General features: G+C 43.7%; 1 protein-coding gene across 2 annotated transcripts in view; it reads left to right on the top strand.

The window, feature by feature from the left end:
* USP12 (ubiquitin specific peptidase 12) overlaps positions 1–19,782 on the top strand; it is a 210,002-nt gene extending 190,220 nt beyond the window's left edge. For both annotated transcript variants that reach the window (XM_024230935.3, XM_063714866.1), the window contains exon 9: positions 19,173–19,782. In XM_024230935.3, the coding sequence (XP_024086703.1) occupies positions 19,173–19,232 (60 nt within the window). In that variant the 3' untranslated portion in view covers positions 19,233–19,782. The remainder of the gene's footprint in view (positions 1–19,172) is intronic.
* The last annotated feature ends 344 nt before the right edge of the window (positions 19,783–20,126 follow it).

Below are 20,126 nucleotides of genomic sequence, written 5' to 3'. Positions count from 1 at the left end.
TTGCATGTGTGTAAAACAACATCCTACATGTGCCTGCATTTATTTAGCACATAGTAGCTTGTGTCAGCTTTCTGTGATAGCATGTCTGTGAAAAGTTCAAAGTTTAAATTTGAAAATTGAGAGTCATAGAATCTTAGAGGGTAAAATAGGGAAAATACCTTAAAGGTCACTGTTTCTCCTAGTCCTCCTCCTTTCCTGTGTAGTAATTGCTCCTGTAAAATCTGTTTCACAAGTGGTCAGTCAACCTGCACTTGAGTGCTGGAAGCCTGTTCCATTATTGAGTAACTTGAATTGTTTTTTATGTTGCCATTATTTTCAGTCCATCCTTCATTCTCCCAGTGTGCTTCTGATCTCAAGGCTGATCTTTGTATTAGATGGCTTTCAGAGACTTCATCCTTCCTGGGAGCCCTATTCTGGAAGCACTCTTTTTCATTCATGTCTCTGAAAGAGTGTTCCTAGAACAAGCGCAGTAACAGGTGAACTATACTGTCAGTTGGGACCTACGATCACATTCTCTTTTCTAAGCATCTTTATCACACACTTCATATTGAACTTGTAGTAAATGAAATCCTCTATACCTAAAAGTTTTTCGTGAACTATTGAAAAGCTGAGAGTCCCTTGCCACACACCATTTTTCATGATTCCCTGTTAGCAGTACCTGTGCCTGTTAACATGTCAAGGCTTTTCCCATCTCTCTTCATTCATGTGTTTTCTATAATAACTGCGTCTGTTTTCTGTCTGCAGAGCTGCTGAAGTAACAACCCATCGCTTTTGGGTGATAGCCTGCTATGTGATGGCCCCTGTACTCGATATTTTACTTCTTTTAATGTTAATCTTAACCACATCTGTGAGACATTGACATCCTCATTTTACAAAAGAAGAATCTAAGGTTCTTTAGAGGTTAAGTAACTTTCTTAGAGCCAGTCAGCTGGAAGGTAGCAGGTCCAGGTTTCAAGTAGGCATAACTCCAGTGTCCAAGCTCCTAACCATGGCTATCCTTACTAAAAGATTTTTGTTGTTGTTGTGGTTAAAAAAAAAAAAAAAAAAACTAAACTAAAAATTACTATTTTAGCCATTTTTAAGTGTCCAATTAAGTGACACTGAGTACATTCGCAATGTGCAAATAACCACTGCCGTCCATTTCCAGAATTCTTTTCATTGTCCCAAACAAGAACTCTGTACCCATTAAATAGTCACTCCCCATACTTCCCTTCCCCCCGGCCTCTGTGAACCTGCATTCCGCTTTTTATCTTGAACTTGCTCTACGTGCCTCATAGAGGTGGAATAATCACTATTTGTCTTCTTGTGTCATTTCACTTATTTTCAAGGTGCATCCATGTTGTGGCATGTGCCATAATTTTGTTTATACATTCATCCATTAACGGACATTTGGGTTTTTTCCACCTTTTGGCAGTTGTGACTAACACTGCTGTGAACGTTGGTGTGCAAGTATCTGTTTGAGCCCCAGATTTTGGGTTTTCTGGGTATAGATCTAGGAATTGCTGAATCGTGGAATTCTATGTTGTACTTTTTGAGGAACAGCCATATTGTTTTCCACAGTGGCTGTACCGTTATGCATTCCCACTAGCAATGTACCAGTGTTCCAGTTTTTTTACATTCTTGCCAATGCTTATTATTTTCTGAGTTTTTTTTATAATAGCTATGCTAATAAGTATGTAAGTGGTATCTCTTTGTGATTTGATTTGCATTTCCCTAATGCCTTGTCATGTTAAGTATATTTTCATGTGCTTATTGGCCATTTGTGTATCTTTGAGGAAATGGCTGTTCAAGTTCTTTGTCCAGTTGTTTGGTTTTTTTCTGTTGAGTAGTAGGAGTTCTTTATAAATTCTGGATATCCCCTTATATGTACAGTTTGCAAATATTTTTTCCCTTTCTGTGGGCTGTTTGTTCACTCTTATAGGTAGTATCCCTTGATACACAGTTTTAAATTTTAAATTTTGGTGCAGTCCAGTCTCTCTTTTTTCTTTCTCCTTCCCTTCCTTCCCCTTCTTCCCTTTCTCCCATTCCTTCCCTTCCTCCTCTCCCTCCCTTCCTCCCTCCCTTCCCTCCCCTCCCCTCCCTCCTTCCTCCCTCCCTCCATGTCTTTCTCCCTCCCTCTCCTCCCTCCTTCCTCCCTCCCTCTCTCTTTCACTCTCCCTTCCTTTCTCCTTTACTCCCTCCATCCCATCCCCTCCTCTCCCTCCTTTCCTCCCTCCCTCCTTTCCTCCCTTTCTCCCTCCCCTTCCTTCCTTCCTCCTTCCCTCCTTCCCTTCTCCCTTCCTCCCTTTCTCCCTCCCCTTCCTTCCTTCCTCCTTCCCTCCTTCCCTTCTCCCTTCCTCCCTTCCTCCCTCCCTTCCTCCCAGGGTCCCACTCCCACCCAGGCTGCAGTAGCACAATCACAGTGGCTCACTACAATCTCAAATTTCTGGACTCAGGTGCTCCTCCTGCCTCAGCCTCTCAAGTACCTGGGATTATAGGCCACCACACCTAGCTAACTTTAAAATATTTTGTAGAGGTGGGGGTCTCACTGTATTACCCAGGCTGCTCTCACCTCCTGTGCTCAAGCAATCCTCCCACTTCAGCCTCCCAAAGTGCTGGGATTACAGGTGTGAGCCTCCTCACCTGGCCTAATTTTTCTTTTGTTGTCTTTGCTTTTGGTATATCTAAGAAAGCATCACCAAATCCAATGTCATAAAACTTTTGCCCTGTGTTTTCTTCCAAGAGTATTATTTTAGCTCTTACATTTAGTTCTTTGATCCATTTTGAGTTAATTTTAGTATGTGATGTAAGGGTCAACTTCATTCTTTTGCATGTAGATACCCAGTGTTCCCAGCACCACTTACTGAAAAGACTGTCCTTTTCCCACTGAATGAGGTGCCAAAATCAGTTGGCCATATATGCTAGGGTTTATTTTAGGACTCTCTTTTGTCCCATTTGTCTGTATATCTGAACTTAGTACCACACTGTTTTGATTAATGTAGCTTTGTAGTAAGTTTTGAGGTAAGGAAGTATGAGTCTTCCAACTTTGTTCTTTTTCAAGATTGTTTTGGCTACTTAAGGCCCCTCAAAGTTTCATGTGAATCTTAGGTTTTTCTGTTTATGCAAAAATTGTCAATGGGATTTTCAAAGATTTAAATTGACTTAACAATTTTAAGTCTAATCTGTGAACACTGATGTCTTTCCATTTATTTAGGTCTTTAAGTTCTTTGAACAATGTTTTGTTGTTTTTATCGTACAGGTCTTTTTAAGTATTTTATTATTGATCTATTATAAATGGGATTATTTTCTTAATTTCCTCTTAGGATTGTTCATTGTATATAGAAATGCAACTGATGCTTGTTGGTTTTGTGTCCTGCAACTTTGCTGAATTATTAGCTTTATTAGTTTTTTTTTGGTGTGGAATCTTTAAGGTTTTCTACATATAAGATCATACCATTTGCTAACAGATAATTCTTTGTTTTCAAAAATTTTTTTTTAATTTTTTTTTTTTTTTTTTTTTTTTGAGACGGCATCTCACTCTGTCACCCAGACTGGAGTGCAGTGGCATGATCTCAGCTCACTCCAACCTCCACCTCCCAGGTTCAAGTGATTCTCCTGCCTCAGCCTCCCTAGTAACCGAGACTACAGACGCCCGTCCCCACGCCCGTCTGATTTTTGTATTTTTAGTAGAGACGGGGTTTGACCATGTTGCCCAGGCTGATCTCGAACTCCTGACCTCAGGTGATCCACCCGCCTCAGCCTCCCAAAGTGCTGGGATAACAGACGTGAGCCATGGCGCCCGGCCTGTTTTCAAATTTGGATGACTTTTGTTTACTTGTTTTGCCTAATTGCTCTAGCTAGAACTTTTAGTACTACATTGAATAGAAGTGGTGGAAGTAGGCATTCTTGTCTTGTTCTTGTTTTAGAGGAGAAGCTTTTAGTCTTTTATCATAGTACGATACTATCTGGGTATTTAATATATGGCCTTTATCATGTTTCTATTTCAATTTGGGTGTGGCTTTTTTTTAAATCAAGGGTATTGAATTTTGTCAAATTTTCTGTTATCAATTGAGATGATCACGTTTTTTTGTTTTTGTTTTTGTTTTTTTTTTGAGACGGAGTCTCGCTCTGTCACCCAGGCTGGAATGCAGTGGCGCAATCTCGGCTCACTGCAAGCTCCACCTCCCGGGTTCACGCCATTCTCCTGCTTCAGCCTCCCGAGTAGCTGGGACTACAGGCGCCTGCCACCATGCCCGGCTAATTTTTTGTATTTTTAGTAGAGACGGGGTTTCACCATGTTAGCCAGGATGGTCTCCATATCCTGACCTCGTGATCCACCCGCCTCGGCCTCCCAAAGTGCTGGGATTACAGGCGTGAGCCACTGCGCCAGGCAGATCACATGTTTTTTTATTGTATCAATGTGATATAGTGTTTTTCATATGTGAAACTATCCTTGTATTCCACTCAGCTGGATAAATCCACTCGGTTATTGTGCATAATACTTTTAGTATGCTGCTGAATTCAGCTTGCTAGTATTTTGTTGACAATTTTTCCATCAATATTGATCAGAGACTTTGGTCTGTAATTTTTATTTCTTGTAGTGTCTTTGTCCAGCTTTAGTGTTGGTAATGCTGCTGTCATAGAATGAGTTAGGAAATGTTCCACCCTCTTCAACTTTTTGAAAGAGTTTGAGACTATCAAAAGATTTTTTTAGCAATAACCAGTACTTCCATCCTTACTGTAAGTCATAATTAAGAAAGTTGAAGGCCTAGTTTTTGCTCTTGAGGAATTTGTCATATGAGAATGAATCAAAGGAAACCTAGAAAAATCAGCTGTATAAATGGACATTTATACAACTCTACTGGGTAGGTGGAGGAATGCAGAGTAGGAAAGTATTGGTGAAATCGCAGGGATGCAGTCAGATTGTCCAGCCCAAAATGGGAATCTGGAAATCAACAGCAGTCAAAGGGACTGGAAATACTAAGTATAATAGGAATTTAAGAATATTAACTTATGATACTGTTGGGTAATAGAATTTCTAAGACTGCATCAAACTAATTTTTCCCCTTTCTTTTCCCTAAGGAAAGGCCCTAAATTACTCTTGAGGAATTCTCACTCAGGCAGCCACTGTAGAGCCCTGACTCCTGAGAAAAAGATTTTATTCTATTTTGTATCATATACATCTGTTATAATGCATCTAAATAACTGGATCCTTTAAAAATCATCTGTTCTGGCCAGGTGTGGTGGCCCATGCCTGTATTCCCAGCACTTTGGGAGGCCAAGGCAAGAGGATTGCTTAAGCCCAGGAGTTCGAGACCAGCCTGGGCAACATAGGGAGACCTTGTCTCTACAAAAATACAAAAAATTAGCCAGGTGTGGTGGTGTGCGCCCATGGTCTCAGCTACTTGGAGGCTTGAGCCCAGGAGGTTGAGACTGTAGTGAGCTATTATCACACCACTGCATCCCAGCTTGGGTGACAGAGTGAGACCCTATTTCCAAAAAGAAAAATAAAAACCTGTTCTCAACAATTTGCCATATAATTAAACTGTGATATAAAACATAACTGAGGAAAGCTCATACCTCCTGCTTGTTTTCCATTAGCCAAACTGTCTTAAGTAGTCCCGCTATATTGATTTGATCAAATGTGGATGATTAATAGAACATTTTGATTCCTGAGATCGATCCCTGAAGATTTTGATCCACTGCAGATGAGAAAATTAGTTTTCAGAAGTTCCCCGGTGATTCCGATCAGCTGGGTTTGGGTGATTAGAATTCCCTGCGATGCAATTCGTCTGGAGTTCTCTAGCGTGTTTCTGTAAGGTCTCTGCCAAGCCAGAGTTGATCTGACATGGGGAGAGTTGTCAGAAAACCAAATCATTTCAGGATTGCTCAGGGAAAACTTACACAGGGCGTAGCACTTGTCTTCTCATACAGCATTTGAAGGGCTGCTGTCTAGGGGATGTTTTGCTTCTAGGGTTGAATTGGGACTGCATTGAAAAGGACAGAGAGCCACATACTGAGTACAAGGAAGAGCTTTCTGGTTGTTCAGCAGGGAGAGGAGCTGACATACTAAGAAATAAAGTGTCAAATTTACATCATTAGGCTATTTGTAGGTGGGGTTCTTAACACTGACTGGAACAAGCTTGTGCAACCCGCGGCCCATGGACTGCCTGTAGGCCGCATGTGGCCCAACACAAATTCATCAACTTTCTGAAAACATTATGAGATTTATACATGAACCTTTTTAAAAAAATTTTAGCTCATCAGCTATCGTTAGTGTATTTTATGTGTGGCCCAAGACAGTCCTTCCAGTGTGGCCCAGGGACGCCGAAATATTGGACACCCCTGGGCTAGAAGGTTGTGCAGGATAACCTTAAGCTTCTTCCCAGGTGAGGCAGCTAAGACTGGGGAACTTACCCAGGGTCACTGGTAAATGGCTAAGCTAGTGCCTGAGCCCGTATATATATATTTTTTTTTCCAAGATGGAGTCTTGCTCTGTGTCACCCAGATTGGACTACAGTGGCATGATCTTGGCTCACTGCAACCTCTGCTTCCCGGGTTCAAGCAATTCTGTCTCAGCCTCCCGAGTAGCTGGGATTACAGGCGCCTGGCTCATTTTTGTATTTTTAGTAGAGACAGGGTTTCACCACGTTGGCCAGGCTGGTCTCGAACTCCTGACCACGTGATCCACCTGCCTGGTCCTCCCAAAATGCTGGCGTGAGCCACCGTGCCTGGCCTGGGCCCATATTTTCTATTCCAGGGCTCATATTTAGTTCTGCATCATGCTGTCCTTTGTCCTTTAAAATAGCTGGACCTAGAGTGCTGTAACACACCATAGGGAGAATTTACATTGCCGCTGGTCATTAGGATGGGAACTATCCCATCACCAGTTCCCGACTAGAACAGAGGTGGGTTGAACAAAACACCAGTCTGAAGATTTTAGAGTGGCAGTCAAGTTTATATCACCTTCAGTTTGAGTAGGCGGGATGATATCAAAGTGACATTACTGGTGTTGGGTAAGTCTATGCTGCATTAATAAAACACTTCCCACCATCTCTCAAAACACCTTCCTTTGAAGATTCAGGTTCTTCAGATTGAGGAACCTCTGAATCGTGACTAGCTTGATAGAAGACTTACATTAAAAAGTAACTGAGAGATGGTCTATTCACCTTGCATGACTGTGCTATCTTTAATCATCAACCCTTGAAGTGCACACTGGGTCATTCGCAAGCAGGATTACAGAGAATAAAATAGAATTTTGATACCACTGTATTCACCATGTCATTACAAAGTCTTTATCCACTGTCAGGCCCAGAAACAAGACAGTAATATACTGTCTGCACATTTTGAGATGACAAATGGAATGATTGTGTTGTTTTTAAACTAGTTGCTGGAACTTTTTTTTTTTTTTTTTCTGGTAGCTTTTTCCTTCAGTTAGAAACCATTTTCCAAACAATATTCTTAGGCTACAAAAATGAATGTTTTTGTGGGTGGACTTTTACTGGATGCTAGTTATTTATAACCTATTGAAGTTTTACATTAAAGAAGGAAAAATGATAGAATGATGAGGAAAGTAGACGTAAAATTTCATGTCAATGGAATAGATTATTTTTCCATTAGATATAATAGATTATTATTCCATTAAATGTAATGGAAACCTCAGAAAACAGCTGCAGGTAAGCATCTGACTTATTTTCCCAATATTACATATGTTTATCATTCCCTAAATCATCAGTTGTTGCATTTTGATTAAATTGGTTTGTTGAACACATGTATTTTTAAATGTTCTGCAAAAGACAAATTCCTATCATGAACACAAAGTAGGGGCATCGCAGTGTCTGGATTTCTACACATTATTTGTACTCTGTATTTTACTACCTGTTAAACTATTGATTAGAACTGATTTGAAATTCCATTAATTTACCTTACCGCGTGTGAAGTTACAAATCGAGACGAGGTTTAGGATCCTGTGCCACAGTGTGCAGGGGTTGGGAGATGTGTCCTTGTAGAAGATACTCCTGGGTGTGGAGCAGGGTTTAGAAGGTGACAAGCCTTAGCCATGGGAGGGAATCCTAGGGGCGGATGCCTGCGCTTCCCTAGCTTGCACACCTAGGTCGATGGAGAAGGCTTTTGCTGAGAATCTAGGAAGAGAACCAGCTCTGGGGGCATGACTGTTTCATGGTATGGATGTACCACAGTTTACCAGCATTCGCTTTTAATAAACTGACCTTGCTCAGCAGTTTTGGGAGCTGTAATGGAATGAGAATAATTGGAATTCACATGCCCAGGGTATACCTATTAGCCTATCCCACATCCCACATGTGCAAAACTTAGTTATTAGGATTTGAGATTAGGTGGCGTTGAAATGGCTATTAGGATTCTTAATTAGACTCTGTTTTTGGTGTGCTCACAAACCGTTATAAAGTCTACAGTGACTCTGAGGCATTTGATAATTGAGGACACACTGGTAAAACCAAACTAACAGCTTCATGTTGAAGAGTGCTGGTGAGTGGCTATTGAAAATTTCTGCCAGAAACTAGTTGCATCTGGATCATTTGATCTAGCATAAAACATTTCCTTTTCACCTATGGAAAGACACATCTTAAAAACCCTTGAAAGCGTTTAGGACAAGAAAAAAAAATTCATTTGCTGGGCAATTTGCACATGTTTGGAGAGTTTTGTGAAGTGAACTGACTGCTAGATAGGTTAAAGCCAGCCTAATAGCAAATGGAATTGACCTGGATGTTGCTCTCTGTGATAGATGCAGATGTTTCAGGCAAACAGGAGGTAAGATGACTCAAGTGCAGCCTTTCACCCTCATCTGGTGCGATAGCCCCTTGGGGTTAGGTTTGCTACCAAGCTCTCTAAGGAAATTCTGTCATCAGAGTTATCTGTGGCAGTGTCACTTTCTCTGACACAGGTCTATTGGCATCCTTCCCAGCACCAATCTAGATCTGGACTGGTAATCACTTGTTGACCATAAGGTGTTTATTATTATTATTATTATTATTATTATTACTGTTCTGTTTTTGAGGCAGAGTCTCACTCTGTCGCCCAGGCTGGACTGCAGTGGTACAATCATGGCTTACTGCAGCCTTGACCTTCCGGGCTTAAGCAATTCTCCTACCTTAGCCTCCTGAGTAGCTAGGATTACAGGCAACTGCCACCATACCTGGCTAATTATTTTATTTTTTGTAGAGATGGGGTCTCACTTTGTTGCCCAGGCTGGTCTTGAACTCCCGGGCTCAAGCGATTCGCCTGCCTTGGCCTCCCAAAGTGCTGGGATTACAGGCATTGAGCTATACTGCACCTGATTGATCATGTTTACTGCCATTCCTTTTGTTATATTTGATTTAATGTTTAAATTTTTTTTTTCCTTAGAGACAGGGACTTATTCTGTCGCCCAGGCTGCAGTGCAGTGGTGTGATGATGGTTCACTGCAACCTCAAATTCCTAAGCTCAAGTGATCGTCCTGCCTCTCAGCCTCTTGAGTAGCTGGAACTACAGACATGCCACGATGCCCGGCTAATTTTTAAATTTTTCGTAGAGATGAGGTCTTGCTATGTTGCCCAGATGGGTCTCAAACTCCTGGCCTCAGGTGATCCTCAGCCTCCCAAAGCGCTGGGATTACAGGTGTGAGCCACTGTGCTGGGCCATGCCTTCTCCTTTGTATGTTGAGCTGAGCATACACACTTTTAAGTAGGCAGTGAGCCAGCTCTTCACAGCCTCATGACTTTGAACAAGTTGCATAGCCCTCCTAAGCCCACATTTCCCATTTGTAAAATGGCTAAAGTAATACCATCTTGTAAGATGTGAAACTCAACTGAGAAACTTAACCTCACACAGTTCATGGCAATAATTCCCCAAATAGTGTCATCTAGAAATATGCTAAAACCCAACTAATTTCCCAGATATTTATTGAACGTGTGTTACGTGACGAGCATCGTATCAGTTGTTGCAAGGAATGTAAAGATGCCTAAGGCAATTTCCATTCTCATGGAGCTTTCCAATGTAGAAGAGGAGTTTTTGTTGTCAAAGGCTAGACAAAATCTATGTAAAATGTCCTTTGGGTTCAGAGAAAGGAGTTACCAGAGGAAGCCTGCTGTGGTTAGGAGTGCGGGTTCTAGAGGCAGACCACCTTCACGCCCCAGCCCCACTCCGGGTGTTATCCTGGGCAGCCGCGCCTCAGTGTCCTTATCTATGAAACAGAGAGCGTTATGGATGCCTGCTTAGCCCAGTGTTAGGAGGATTCCATGAGTGAGCATTTAATTGAAAGTGCTCCGTAAATGTTAGTAATTATCTGTTTATTCAGCACATATTTATTGAGTGCCTACTGCATTCAATTACCAAGAACAGCAAGTTGAGTGAGATTTTGTATGTGCAGTTTGGTGAAGGAAACACAAATCAGTAATGAGTTGCAGGGATACAAAGTGGTGAGAGCCATAATGGGAGCATAAATAAGATGATGCAGGAACACTGGGAAAAGGCATCTAAATGAGATTGCTGAGCAGAAAAGCCCTCAGGGCAAATAGCGCGTGAGCTGAGCTTCCAAGAAGTCAGGGTTATTTAGATCAAAGAGAGGGTGGAGGCGGGCGGCATTCTGGGTTTCAAGAAAACAGTCCATGAGAAGGCATGGTGGCACACAGAAGAATCACACGTCCGGGAAGTACAGGTTTCATGTGGCTACAGTACATTTGGCAATATGCGGAGAGAAAAGGAGGATTCTAATCCCCAAGGGCCTTTTTTATCCAGGTAAGGAGTCTGGATTTTCCTAAAATGGACATAGGGAACTTTTGAGGAATGTTAATGACTGATTTCTCAGAATGACATTTTGGTAAGGTCATTTCAGTGGCAGTGGAGGAGGTAGATTGGAGAGGAGAGCCTGACTGGGAGAGAAAGACCCCTGAGAAGGTAGTAGGAATCCCATTGAGAAGGGACAGGAGCCTGGACAAGGTGAAGGCACTGGGGATGGAGGTGGGGGCTTGGGACTCCAGGTACTGAGGGCAGTCTAGGGCGTGGTAGGGAGTTTGCCATGGAAGTAAGCAGGAGGGAGTCTGCTCTTAACCACAAAAGTTGATGTTCTGCAGGGCTCTGTTCTAGGCAGTTTGCTTTCTTTAGACTCTTCTGAAACAACCATGTCCACTCCCATGGCTTCAGTTATCATCGGATGACAGTGCCTACCAAACCTTTATCTCTAGCCCAGATCTCCCAGGTCCCAGGCCTGTGTCTCCAGCTGTGTTCCCTGTGCAGTTTTACCCAGTTATGACACAGACACCTCAGACTCAACTTGCTCTACCCACTTCCTGCCCCAACACTGACCTTCCTGCAGCTTCCCTCACCCTGCACGGTACCATCATCCACCCATGTGCACCTGTCATTGGCTGGAAAGCTTCCTCTAGTCCTTCATCTTCCTCCTGCACAGACATTCAGACATTCAGCAAGTTCTGTTAGTAGGACTGGCTCTGCAGACTCTCCTGAACCTGTCTTACCTCTCATCCATTGCCCTGGTGAGGCTAGTCACCTGGGCCTCCTGCCCAGCCTTTCTGCCTGCAGGCTTGGCCTGTGCAAACACATTTCTCACAGTGAAATTTGAGGGCTGTTTTTAAAGTGTACACATTTATTGAATAGATGCTGAAAGAACTCTCTGGCTTAAGACACTACAGTGACTCCATGTTCCTCTGAGCAAAATCCATTTTCTTTAACCAGGTCCCTGAGAGCTCAGCTCCTAAACACCTCTGTCGCTCTGTCTCTCGGTCTCTCTATCTCATCTCTCTCACACACACACCCTTGCCCTCTCCACAATCTGGGCATCTGCCATACTGACTCAGTCCCTGGAATTCATTGTGCGTGAGCCCTCTCCCTGCTAAACCGTGTGCACGTGTCATTTCTCCTGCCTGGAACGCTCCCACTCCACCCCAACTTCTTACTTTGAAAACCCAGCCATCCTTCAGGTTTCAGCTTATGTCACCACCTCAGGAAGTCTTTCCTGATTCCCTCCTGAGTGTTTCCACAGCCCCAGCACTTCCTCCGTCCCAGCACCTCCACACTGAGATGTGACTGCCTGTTAACCCGGCTGCCAGCTCATGACCCCACACCACCACCAGCAGACAGCCTCCCTACCTCAGTGGATTCCCCATTGTGAGGGCAGGGCTGTGGGCAATGTGTGCATCTTGTCTGCATGTGCCTAAGGAATAGCAAATGAATACATGAACGAGTGGGTAACTGAACTTCCTCATTTCTGGCTTGGGTGACTAGTTAATAGCACCTACACCTAGAGAACAGGGGAGGATGAATTCCTACTGGGGAATGGTAATGTTCGATCTTGAACTTGGTGAGCTCCTGCTGGATTGAGTCCCTGGAAGGCAATGTGCGTGAGCCCTCTCCCCACTGAATATGTGCACGTGTCATTTCTCCTGCCTGGAGCTCTCCCACCCCACCCCAACTTCTTAGTTTCAAAACCCAGCCATCCTTCAGGTTTCAGCTTATGTCTCAAGCTTCAGCTTATCTCCTGCTGGAGATGCCCAGCAGGTGGTTAGACACGTGGAGCAAGAGTTCAGGGAGGGCAGCACTAACCATGGGCTTGGGAGTCATTAGTGTGGCATTGCTATTTGAAACCATTAATTTAGAAGAGGAAGTGTGTGTAGATTAAGGTGTACAGGGGACCCTGATGGTGTCCTGGGGAGCACGGAGGACGTGCAAGTAGGAAACCCACAAGGCAGAGAGAAAAGGCAGCAGGGAGAGACCCGAAAGAGAGAGCAGCCCACAGGGTCAGATGCTGGACAGCCACGCAGGATAACGATAAAAACATGTCCCTTGGATTTGACAATGAGGTCACAGTTGATCTGGGGGTGGGGTTGCGAAGCGCAAGCTAGATTGCAGAGATGTGACTGCGTGGGCAAGAGGAAATGGAGGGCTGGGCTGACCACTCCTTCCAGGAGCTGCCTGGGAAGGGGAGCAGGGAGCAAGTGAAGGGAGGGAAGGCAGGGAGTTGCAGCCCTTTGCACATTCCATGTTTGTAGGGTCTGGTATTTAAATTTTATTTTACGGTCCCTGTCATTGCTTTTTCTCCCTGGTGTGGTAGAAACATCTCATTAGAGATAATTTAGAACACACAAGATATAAAGAAAAAAATGCAACTGTAATTAACTCAGACAGCCAGTGCTGACATGTTGGTAAATTTCCCTCGAGTGTGTGTGTCCGGGTGTCCCCAGCCCTCCATCCTGATGAAAGCACCAGGCCTGTGACATATGCATAGAAAGGGCTCAAACACATCCCACTCGTGTGGGAAGTCTGGCCCCACTGCCAGCACCTCCTTCTTCCACACACATTATCTCTGGGGATTCTTGCTGGTTGGGGAGGTGATGAGGTTTCCTCCTAATCACTTTTTTTTTTCTTTTTCAGATTTTCTAAATTTGCTGCCTTTTAAAAATCACTTTTGTTTGGAGGAAATGCAAGCCTTCTTATTTGCATTCCCTCCATCTGTCCTGTGTGTTCCAGCCATGTAGCAGTGAGCCGCTCCCTCCTAATCAGCCCCAGGAAGCCCTCTGACTCCCAAAGCCACTGTGCTTTTTTTTCTCATACATGGAGGGTTGCTCGGGGAAAATACATTAAGTAAATGCATGACTACATCCCCATGTCATTAGAATCCATCTTAATGGGAGTATAATTTTCCATACATTGGTTATTTATTTGGTGGACATATGAGTCCATTTTCTATTCCTTAGAAGAGAACACCTGAAAGGGGTAATTTGTAAGAAATTTGTTTCTTGCGGGGCTGGAGGCTGGGAAGTCCAAGGTCAAGGGGGTACCTCTGGTGAGAGCCTTCTTGCTGGCAGGGACTCTGAGGTCCTGAGGCGGCAGAGGGCACCACCTGGTGAGGGGCACTTACTTGGTGGGGGGCTGTGAGTGCTCACATGCTAGCTCAGGTCACTCTTCTTATTAAGCCACCAGTCCCACTCCTGTGATAACCCATTAACCCATGAATGGATTAACCCTTTCATGAGGGCAGAGCTCTCATGATCTGATCACCTCTTAAAAGGCCCCACCTCTCGATACTACCACATCGGGGATTAACTTGCAACCTTAATTTTGGAGGGGAAAATGTATAATAGCCCATGGCTATGGTTTATTCCATATATATATCAATATATATGTGTGTGTGTGTGTAGATATATATCTCCATATATATATATATATCCATCATATATATACACATATATATATATCCATCATATATACACATATATATATACACATCATATATATATATATTTGGTGTACCCATCACCCGAGCAGTATACACTGCACCATATTTGTAGTCTTATATCCCTTGCTCCCTCTCACTCTTCCCCACAAGTCCCCAAAGTCCATTGTATCATTCTTATGCCTTTGTGTCCTCATAGCTTAGCTCCCACATATCAGTGAGAATATAGGACATTTGGTTTTCCATTCCTGAGTTACTTCACTTAGAATAATAGTCTCCAATCTCATCCATATATATACGTATATATACATATATATGATGGAATACTACTCAGCCATAAAAAGGAACGAATTAACAGCATTTGCAGTGACCTGGATGAGATTGGAGACTATTATTCTAAGTGAAGTAACTCAGGAATGGAAAACCAAATGTCCTATGTTCTCACCGATATGTGGGAGCTAAGCTATGAGGACACAAAGGCATAAGAATGATACAATGGACTTTGGGGACTTGTGGGGAAGAGTGGGAGGGGGCAAGGGATAAAAGACTACAAATATGATGCAGTGTATATATACTGCTTGGGTGATGGGTACACCAAAATCTCACAAATCACCACTGAAGAACTTATATAACCAAATACCACCTGTACCCCAATAACTTGTGGAAAAATAAAAATAAATATTTAAAAGAAAAAAATAAAAGCATGATGTTTCATAGGACATCTAGACTGCATCTTGAAATTAGGAACTGGGATTGTGAACTGAAATCATTTTTCCACATAATATTGCTGCCTAAAAAACTAAAATTTAATGGTGTACGATAACCATTTTACTATGTTCGTAAATTTTCTGGTTCAGGACACAGCAGGAACAGCTTGTCTCTGCTCCTCAATATCCATGGCCCGAAGTAAGAAGACTCGAAGGCTGGGAACAGCCTGATAGCTAGGGTCCAGGTCATCTGACGGTTGATGTGGGTTGTCAGCCGGGATCTCGTCTAAGCTGTTGGCTAGATTACCTATGCCTGTGGTCTCACACATACCTCTCCATGTGATCTGTCCATATGGGATAACTTGGGCTTCCTCACAGTATGGCGGCTGGAATCCTGCATGAGCAAGGCAGAAGCACAAGGCACTTTTATAATCTCCCCTCCAAAGTCACATAGCATTACATCTGTCACAGTAGGTTGGTCAAGGCAGCCCCAAAGGTCTGCCCAGACCCAAGGGAAGTGGACAAGTATGCCATGACATGGTGGAAGGGATGTCAGGGTCACTGCAAGAACAGGTGGCCTGGAAGAAAGATTGCTGCTGCCATCTTTGGAAAGATTGCTGCCACCACACTCGGTGCCACATTTCTTCTCTAGTGGACCTCATGGAGGAGACCTGTCATCTAAAGAGCACGTGAGGATATTTATTTAGTAAAAGCTTTTCGGGCATATCTGTTATAAAAAGGGCCAGGACAGAATGCACTGAGCAAAGAAGTAAAGACCAGGGAAAGGATTCCAGGCTGTGGCGGTGCCACCAGTCAAAGGTGTTGGGAGCAGGTTTAGATGTTGGCCTTGGTCATATTGTGTAAGGATGTTTCACAGTCATATGCCATTATTCTACCTGCAGGTAAGTGTCTCTGGGTCTGATGCTGCAATGGGCACAGAAAATAGAAGCAGGGAGAGGGTGCATTACCTTGCATATAGTAAGCAATACACACACACACATATGCACGCATGCACACATGAGCACTGCAACTTTTCTAGACAGAACACTGGTTGGGAGGCTCCCTTGCCTGTGGCTTTCACCATGAACTCCTGAATGTGGGACCAGCAGGTTAGGGATGCATGAGAGTCAGTAAAGAAAGTGCGGTTTGGAAGCAATCTCTGTCATCTTTTGGTGTCAAAGTATTAAATAGAATCAGCCAACATATTAGTTGCTGAAGTTACAAATCAGTGCATTACCAAAGAGACATGAATGTAGTGCTCCAGCAAAATTTTTTTAACTTAAGATATAAAAGGCCGGGTGTGGTGGCTCACGCTTGTAATCTCAGCACTTTAGGAGGCTGAGGTGGGCAGATCATGAGGTCAGGAGTTTGAGACCAGCCTGGACAACACAGTGAAACCCCATCTCTATGAAAAATACAAAAATTAGCCAGGCGTAGTGGCGGGTGCCTGTAATCCCAGCTACTTGGGAGGCTGAAGCAGGAGAATTGCTTGAATCCGGGAGGCGGAGGTTGCCGTGAACCAAGATCGCACCACTGCACTACAGCCTGGGCGACAGAGCTAGATTTCATCTCAAAAAAAAAAAAAGACATAAAAGAGAGAAACCAAGCACAGGTGGGTAGATATTTGAAAATAAAACAGAATTATCTGTGAGCCTTCTATTGTGGTTAAAAGAAAAAAATGTCAGCTTCCTTGAAAAAGAGTGTCATATTCAGGGCAGATATTTAAAATAAGAAGGCCATTCATTCATTGATTCATTGAATAAATATTTGTTGGGCACCTAATTTGTGCTCAGCATTATTGCAGGCAATAAGGAAGGGAATGAGACACCTGCCCTCGTGGAACTGACCTACTGGGGCAAATGACAAATTTACTAGGTGGCGTGGTAGGTATGAAGGGAATGAACAAGGCCACGTGCTAGGATGGCCATGCTGGGGAGGCCTGCTATAGATTGAATGACCAGGGAAGGCCTCTCTGAAGAGGCAACCCTTGGGTGGGACTTGTAGAATGAGAAAGTGTGAGCGTGCAGGATCTAGGCGGGGATTGTCCTGGGCACAGGGGTGCAAATGCACAAGCCCTGAAGTGGGAATGAGTTGGAGGTGGAGAAGCCCTGAAGTGGGAATGAGTTGGAGGTGGAGAATGAGGCGGGGGCTGCTTCAGTGGGAATCCCAAACACGAGTCGCTTTACTTCTGTGACTTCAACGTCGCGAGTGTTTTGTTGAATGCAAAATTGAATAGTCATTGGGTTTGTTTTTTAAGTGACTTAAAAATTATTACATCTGTTTTGTGTGCACATCACAGAAAATTTGATGAAAGGAGTGAAAGAGGAAATCAAACAGCTAGCCAGTTGTTCCAATGTCATTCATCAAATAAAACCTCTCCCCCACTGGTGTGAAATGCCATCTCTGTCATGTACTGAAATCCCGTATGATTTGTAACGACAGGGCTCTCTCTTCAGTTTGTTTGTTTTGTTTGTTTTTGTTTTTGTTTTAGATGGAGTTTTGCTCTTGTTGCTCAGGCTGGAGTGCAATGGTGTGATCTCAGCTCACCGCAACCTTTGCCTCCCGGCTTCAAGTGATTCTCTTGCCTGAGCCTCCTGAGTAGCTGAGATTACAGGCATGTCCCGCCACGCCCGGCTAATTTTGTATTTTTTTAGTAGAGACGGGGTTTCTCCATGTTGGTCAGGCTGGTCTCGAACTCCCAACCTCAGGTGATCTGCCCACCTCGGCCTCCCAAGGTGCTGGGATTACAGGCGTGAGCCACCGAACCCAGCCCTCTCTTCAGTTTTATCAGTCTGTCTGATTCTGTTTTGGGGACCATACTATTTTATCCACTATGATCTTTCATGTCTTAACTACACCTTATTGAAAAGTAATAAGGATGACTATGTAGGCATGTTGAGTGTTTTCTTGGATTACTGGTATTATATTTCAGAAGGGAGTATATTTAGGCACTGATTTTTGTTGTTGTTGTTATGGAACACATCCCAGGGAACATACATGTTTGTTAGATTCCAGTTTGGGGAACACTAAACTTGTACCGTCTTGCTTCCAAAAGACTAGAAGGCCTGGGGTTGAGCCTAGAGGAACTCAGATTCACAGAGCATTTACTGACCACCCACCACGTGCCAGGCATCATACCAGATGCTTTCGAGTGCATCATCTACTTAACCCTTCCTCAGAGGTTAAGGGACTGTGTTACAGCGAGCGCCCAACATGTACCAAGTGACATGCTACGTGCTGGAGATGGGCAGTTACTTCTACACATGTTCTATCCTCTGGTCAAATTGGACTGCTTGATGTACCCCCAAATAGTCAAAATAATATTATATTGATGGAGAGCTTTCTGAGTGCCAGGAATCAGGCTTGTCACTGAACGTGAATGATCTCGTGTTACCCTCACAACAGTGCGCACTCTTGCGGGTACACCTTAACTCCAGGCTTTCGTAAGTGGTATAGAGGAAAGGGCCTGCACCTTGCGGTTAGACAGAATCGGTTCTTATTTCATGGGTGAGGCCATAGAGGTGTGGAGGGGTTAACTTACTTGTTAACAAAGTGGTGAAGCTAGGATCTGGACCCAGGAGAACCCAGGCTCGGAGTGTAGAGCCTGCACAGACTGCCCAAGCTCTTCTGCTTGCCGAGCCTTAGAGCGTGCCATTTCCCTGCCCTCGTTTCCATGTATTACGGTTCTATGCATACTTCGAGGCCTCTCTGGCATGCCAGAGATGCAGCTGTTGCTTTCTTCCCTCTCCCATGATCTGCTGGGCTTGGCGCTTGGCTAGCCGGGCTGCTCTGTGGAGCTCAGCCTCCTTGAGGGCGGGCCACACTGGGGCCTATCTCTGGCAGCCCCAGAGATATATGGCACAGTGCCCTAAAACAGAAAGGATATTTGCTGAATGTCAAATTGACTCTGGAGGGGCCAAACCCAAAACCTTACACGGGGAGAGGAGTGGTCGAAGGTTGGGCCTGTCATTATGGAGAGACAAGAGGTCCTCTCTTGGGATACTCTTAAGTGGTACAGAGAAATCATATGAGGCTGAGGTTAGAGCTGAATTGAAAATCGGCCACATCACTTATTAGCTGTGTACTCTCTGGAGCTCAATTTCCTTGTTTGAGAATTGTGAGATTTATGTAAGATGAATGCACTGAAGGTATAGAAAGTCCCTACCGAGGTGCTGAGGTTATAGCACTTCCTTCCCCCATCTCTTTAACTCAACACATCTTTATGAACCTCCTATGACACTTGAAAAACAGTGCTAAACATTGGATTTCTCAATTGCTCCTAGGGAATAGCATTTCAAGTTTCAGTGGAGGAGAACCCCAAGAGCACCAAAATGGAAAGATGATTTTTAAAGCTGAGGAAAATGTCCAGTTGTGTTTTTATGAGGACTCTAACTGCACTGATATGACAGATGACACCTTCCTTCAACACTGTTCATCATTGACTGCTGAGGGCTCCTTCTTCAGTTTATAACAGGATGGTAACTTCATAAACAAGGACTTTCACAGGGTTCCACACGAGGCGTGTCTGGATAATTCAGCCAAGCTCTTCAGTCTCCAGCAGTGATGGAATCAGGAGCTCGCTTGGCCAGCCCTCTAATGACTCAGTCACAGGGTCATTCACTTGGGGGTGTGAGGAGAGAAGGGAGGCTTCTCCCCACAAGTGCTTTCGGGGTGATGTCATAGATTCTTTGTACCTCAGGAGTTACTTTTGCAGTTAGAGGTTCTCTCTCTCTCTCGGTATTTTATGCATCTAATTCTGCTTTTCTATGCATGAGTCTTGTTGGATTCAGGCACAGCAATAAGTCTCCAAAATCAGGGTCAGAGTGAGTTTAATGAAGAAGTTATTGTTTTCTTAAGGATGAAAATAAACAGAGAGAATGGGTTATTACATAATCAATAACGTCGGCCTCTTGATTAAAACACAAGTGCAATTTAGCCTGAAATTATTCTCTAGTTTGGTGTTCTACAAAATTAGATTACGATAATAAATGATTGGACCTCTTGAGCACAGGCAGGTGTCCGCACGCTGATAGCCTCTGGAGGAGCAGGCTTCCCAATCCGGATTTCCTACGGATGAAAGTTTAGGAAGATGTAGTACTGATCCAAACATCTCACTCATAGTTTCTGCAATTATTAAAGGCTAAAAGACAACACACATAATGGAAAAGCTTAGACTTTTGGAATCGGAGGCTGGATTTAGATACTAGTTTCTCTGCTTAATCAGTCGTGCAAATTTT

Source organism: Pongo abelii, chromosome 14 (assembly GCF_028885655.2).
Source record: "Pongo abelii isolate AG06213 chromosome 14, NHGRI_mPonAbe1-v2.0_pri, whole genome shotgun sequence".
NCBI classification, from domain to species: Eukaryota; Metazoa; Chordata; class Mammalia; order Primates; family Hominidae; genus Pongo; species Pongo abelii.
The sequence above is the reverse complement of the archived record's forward strand: the minus strand, read 5'-3'. Positions and strand labels throughout refer to the sequence as shown.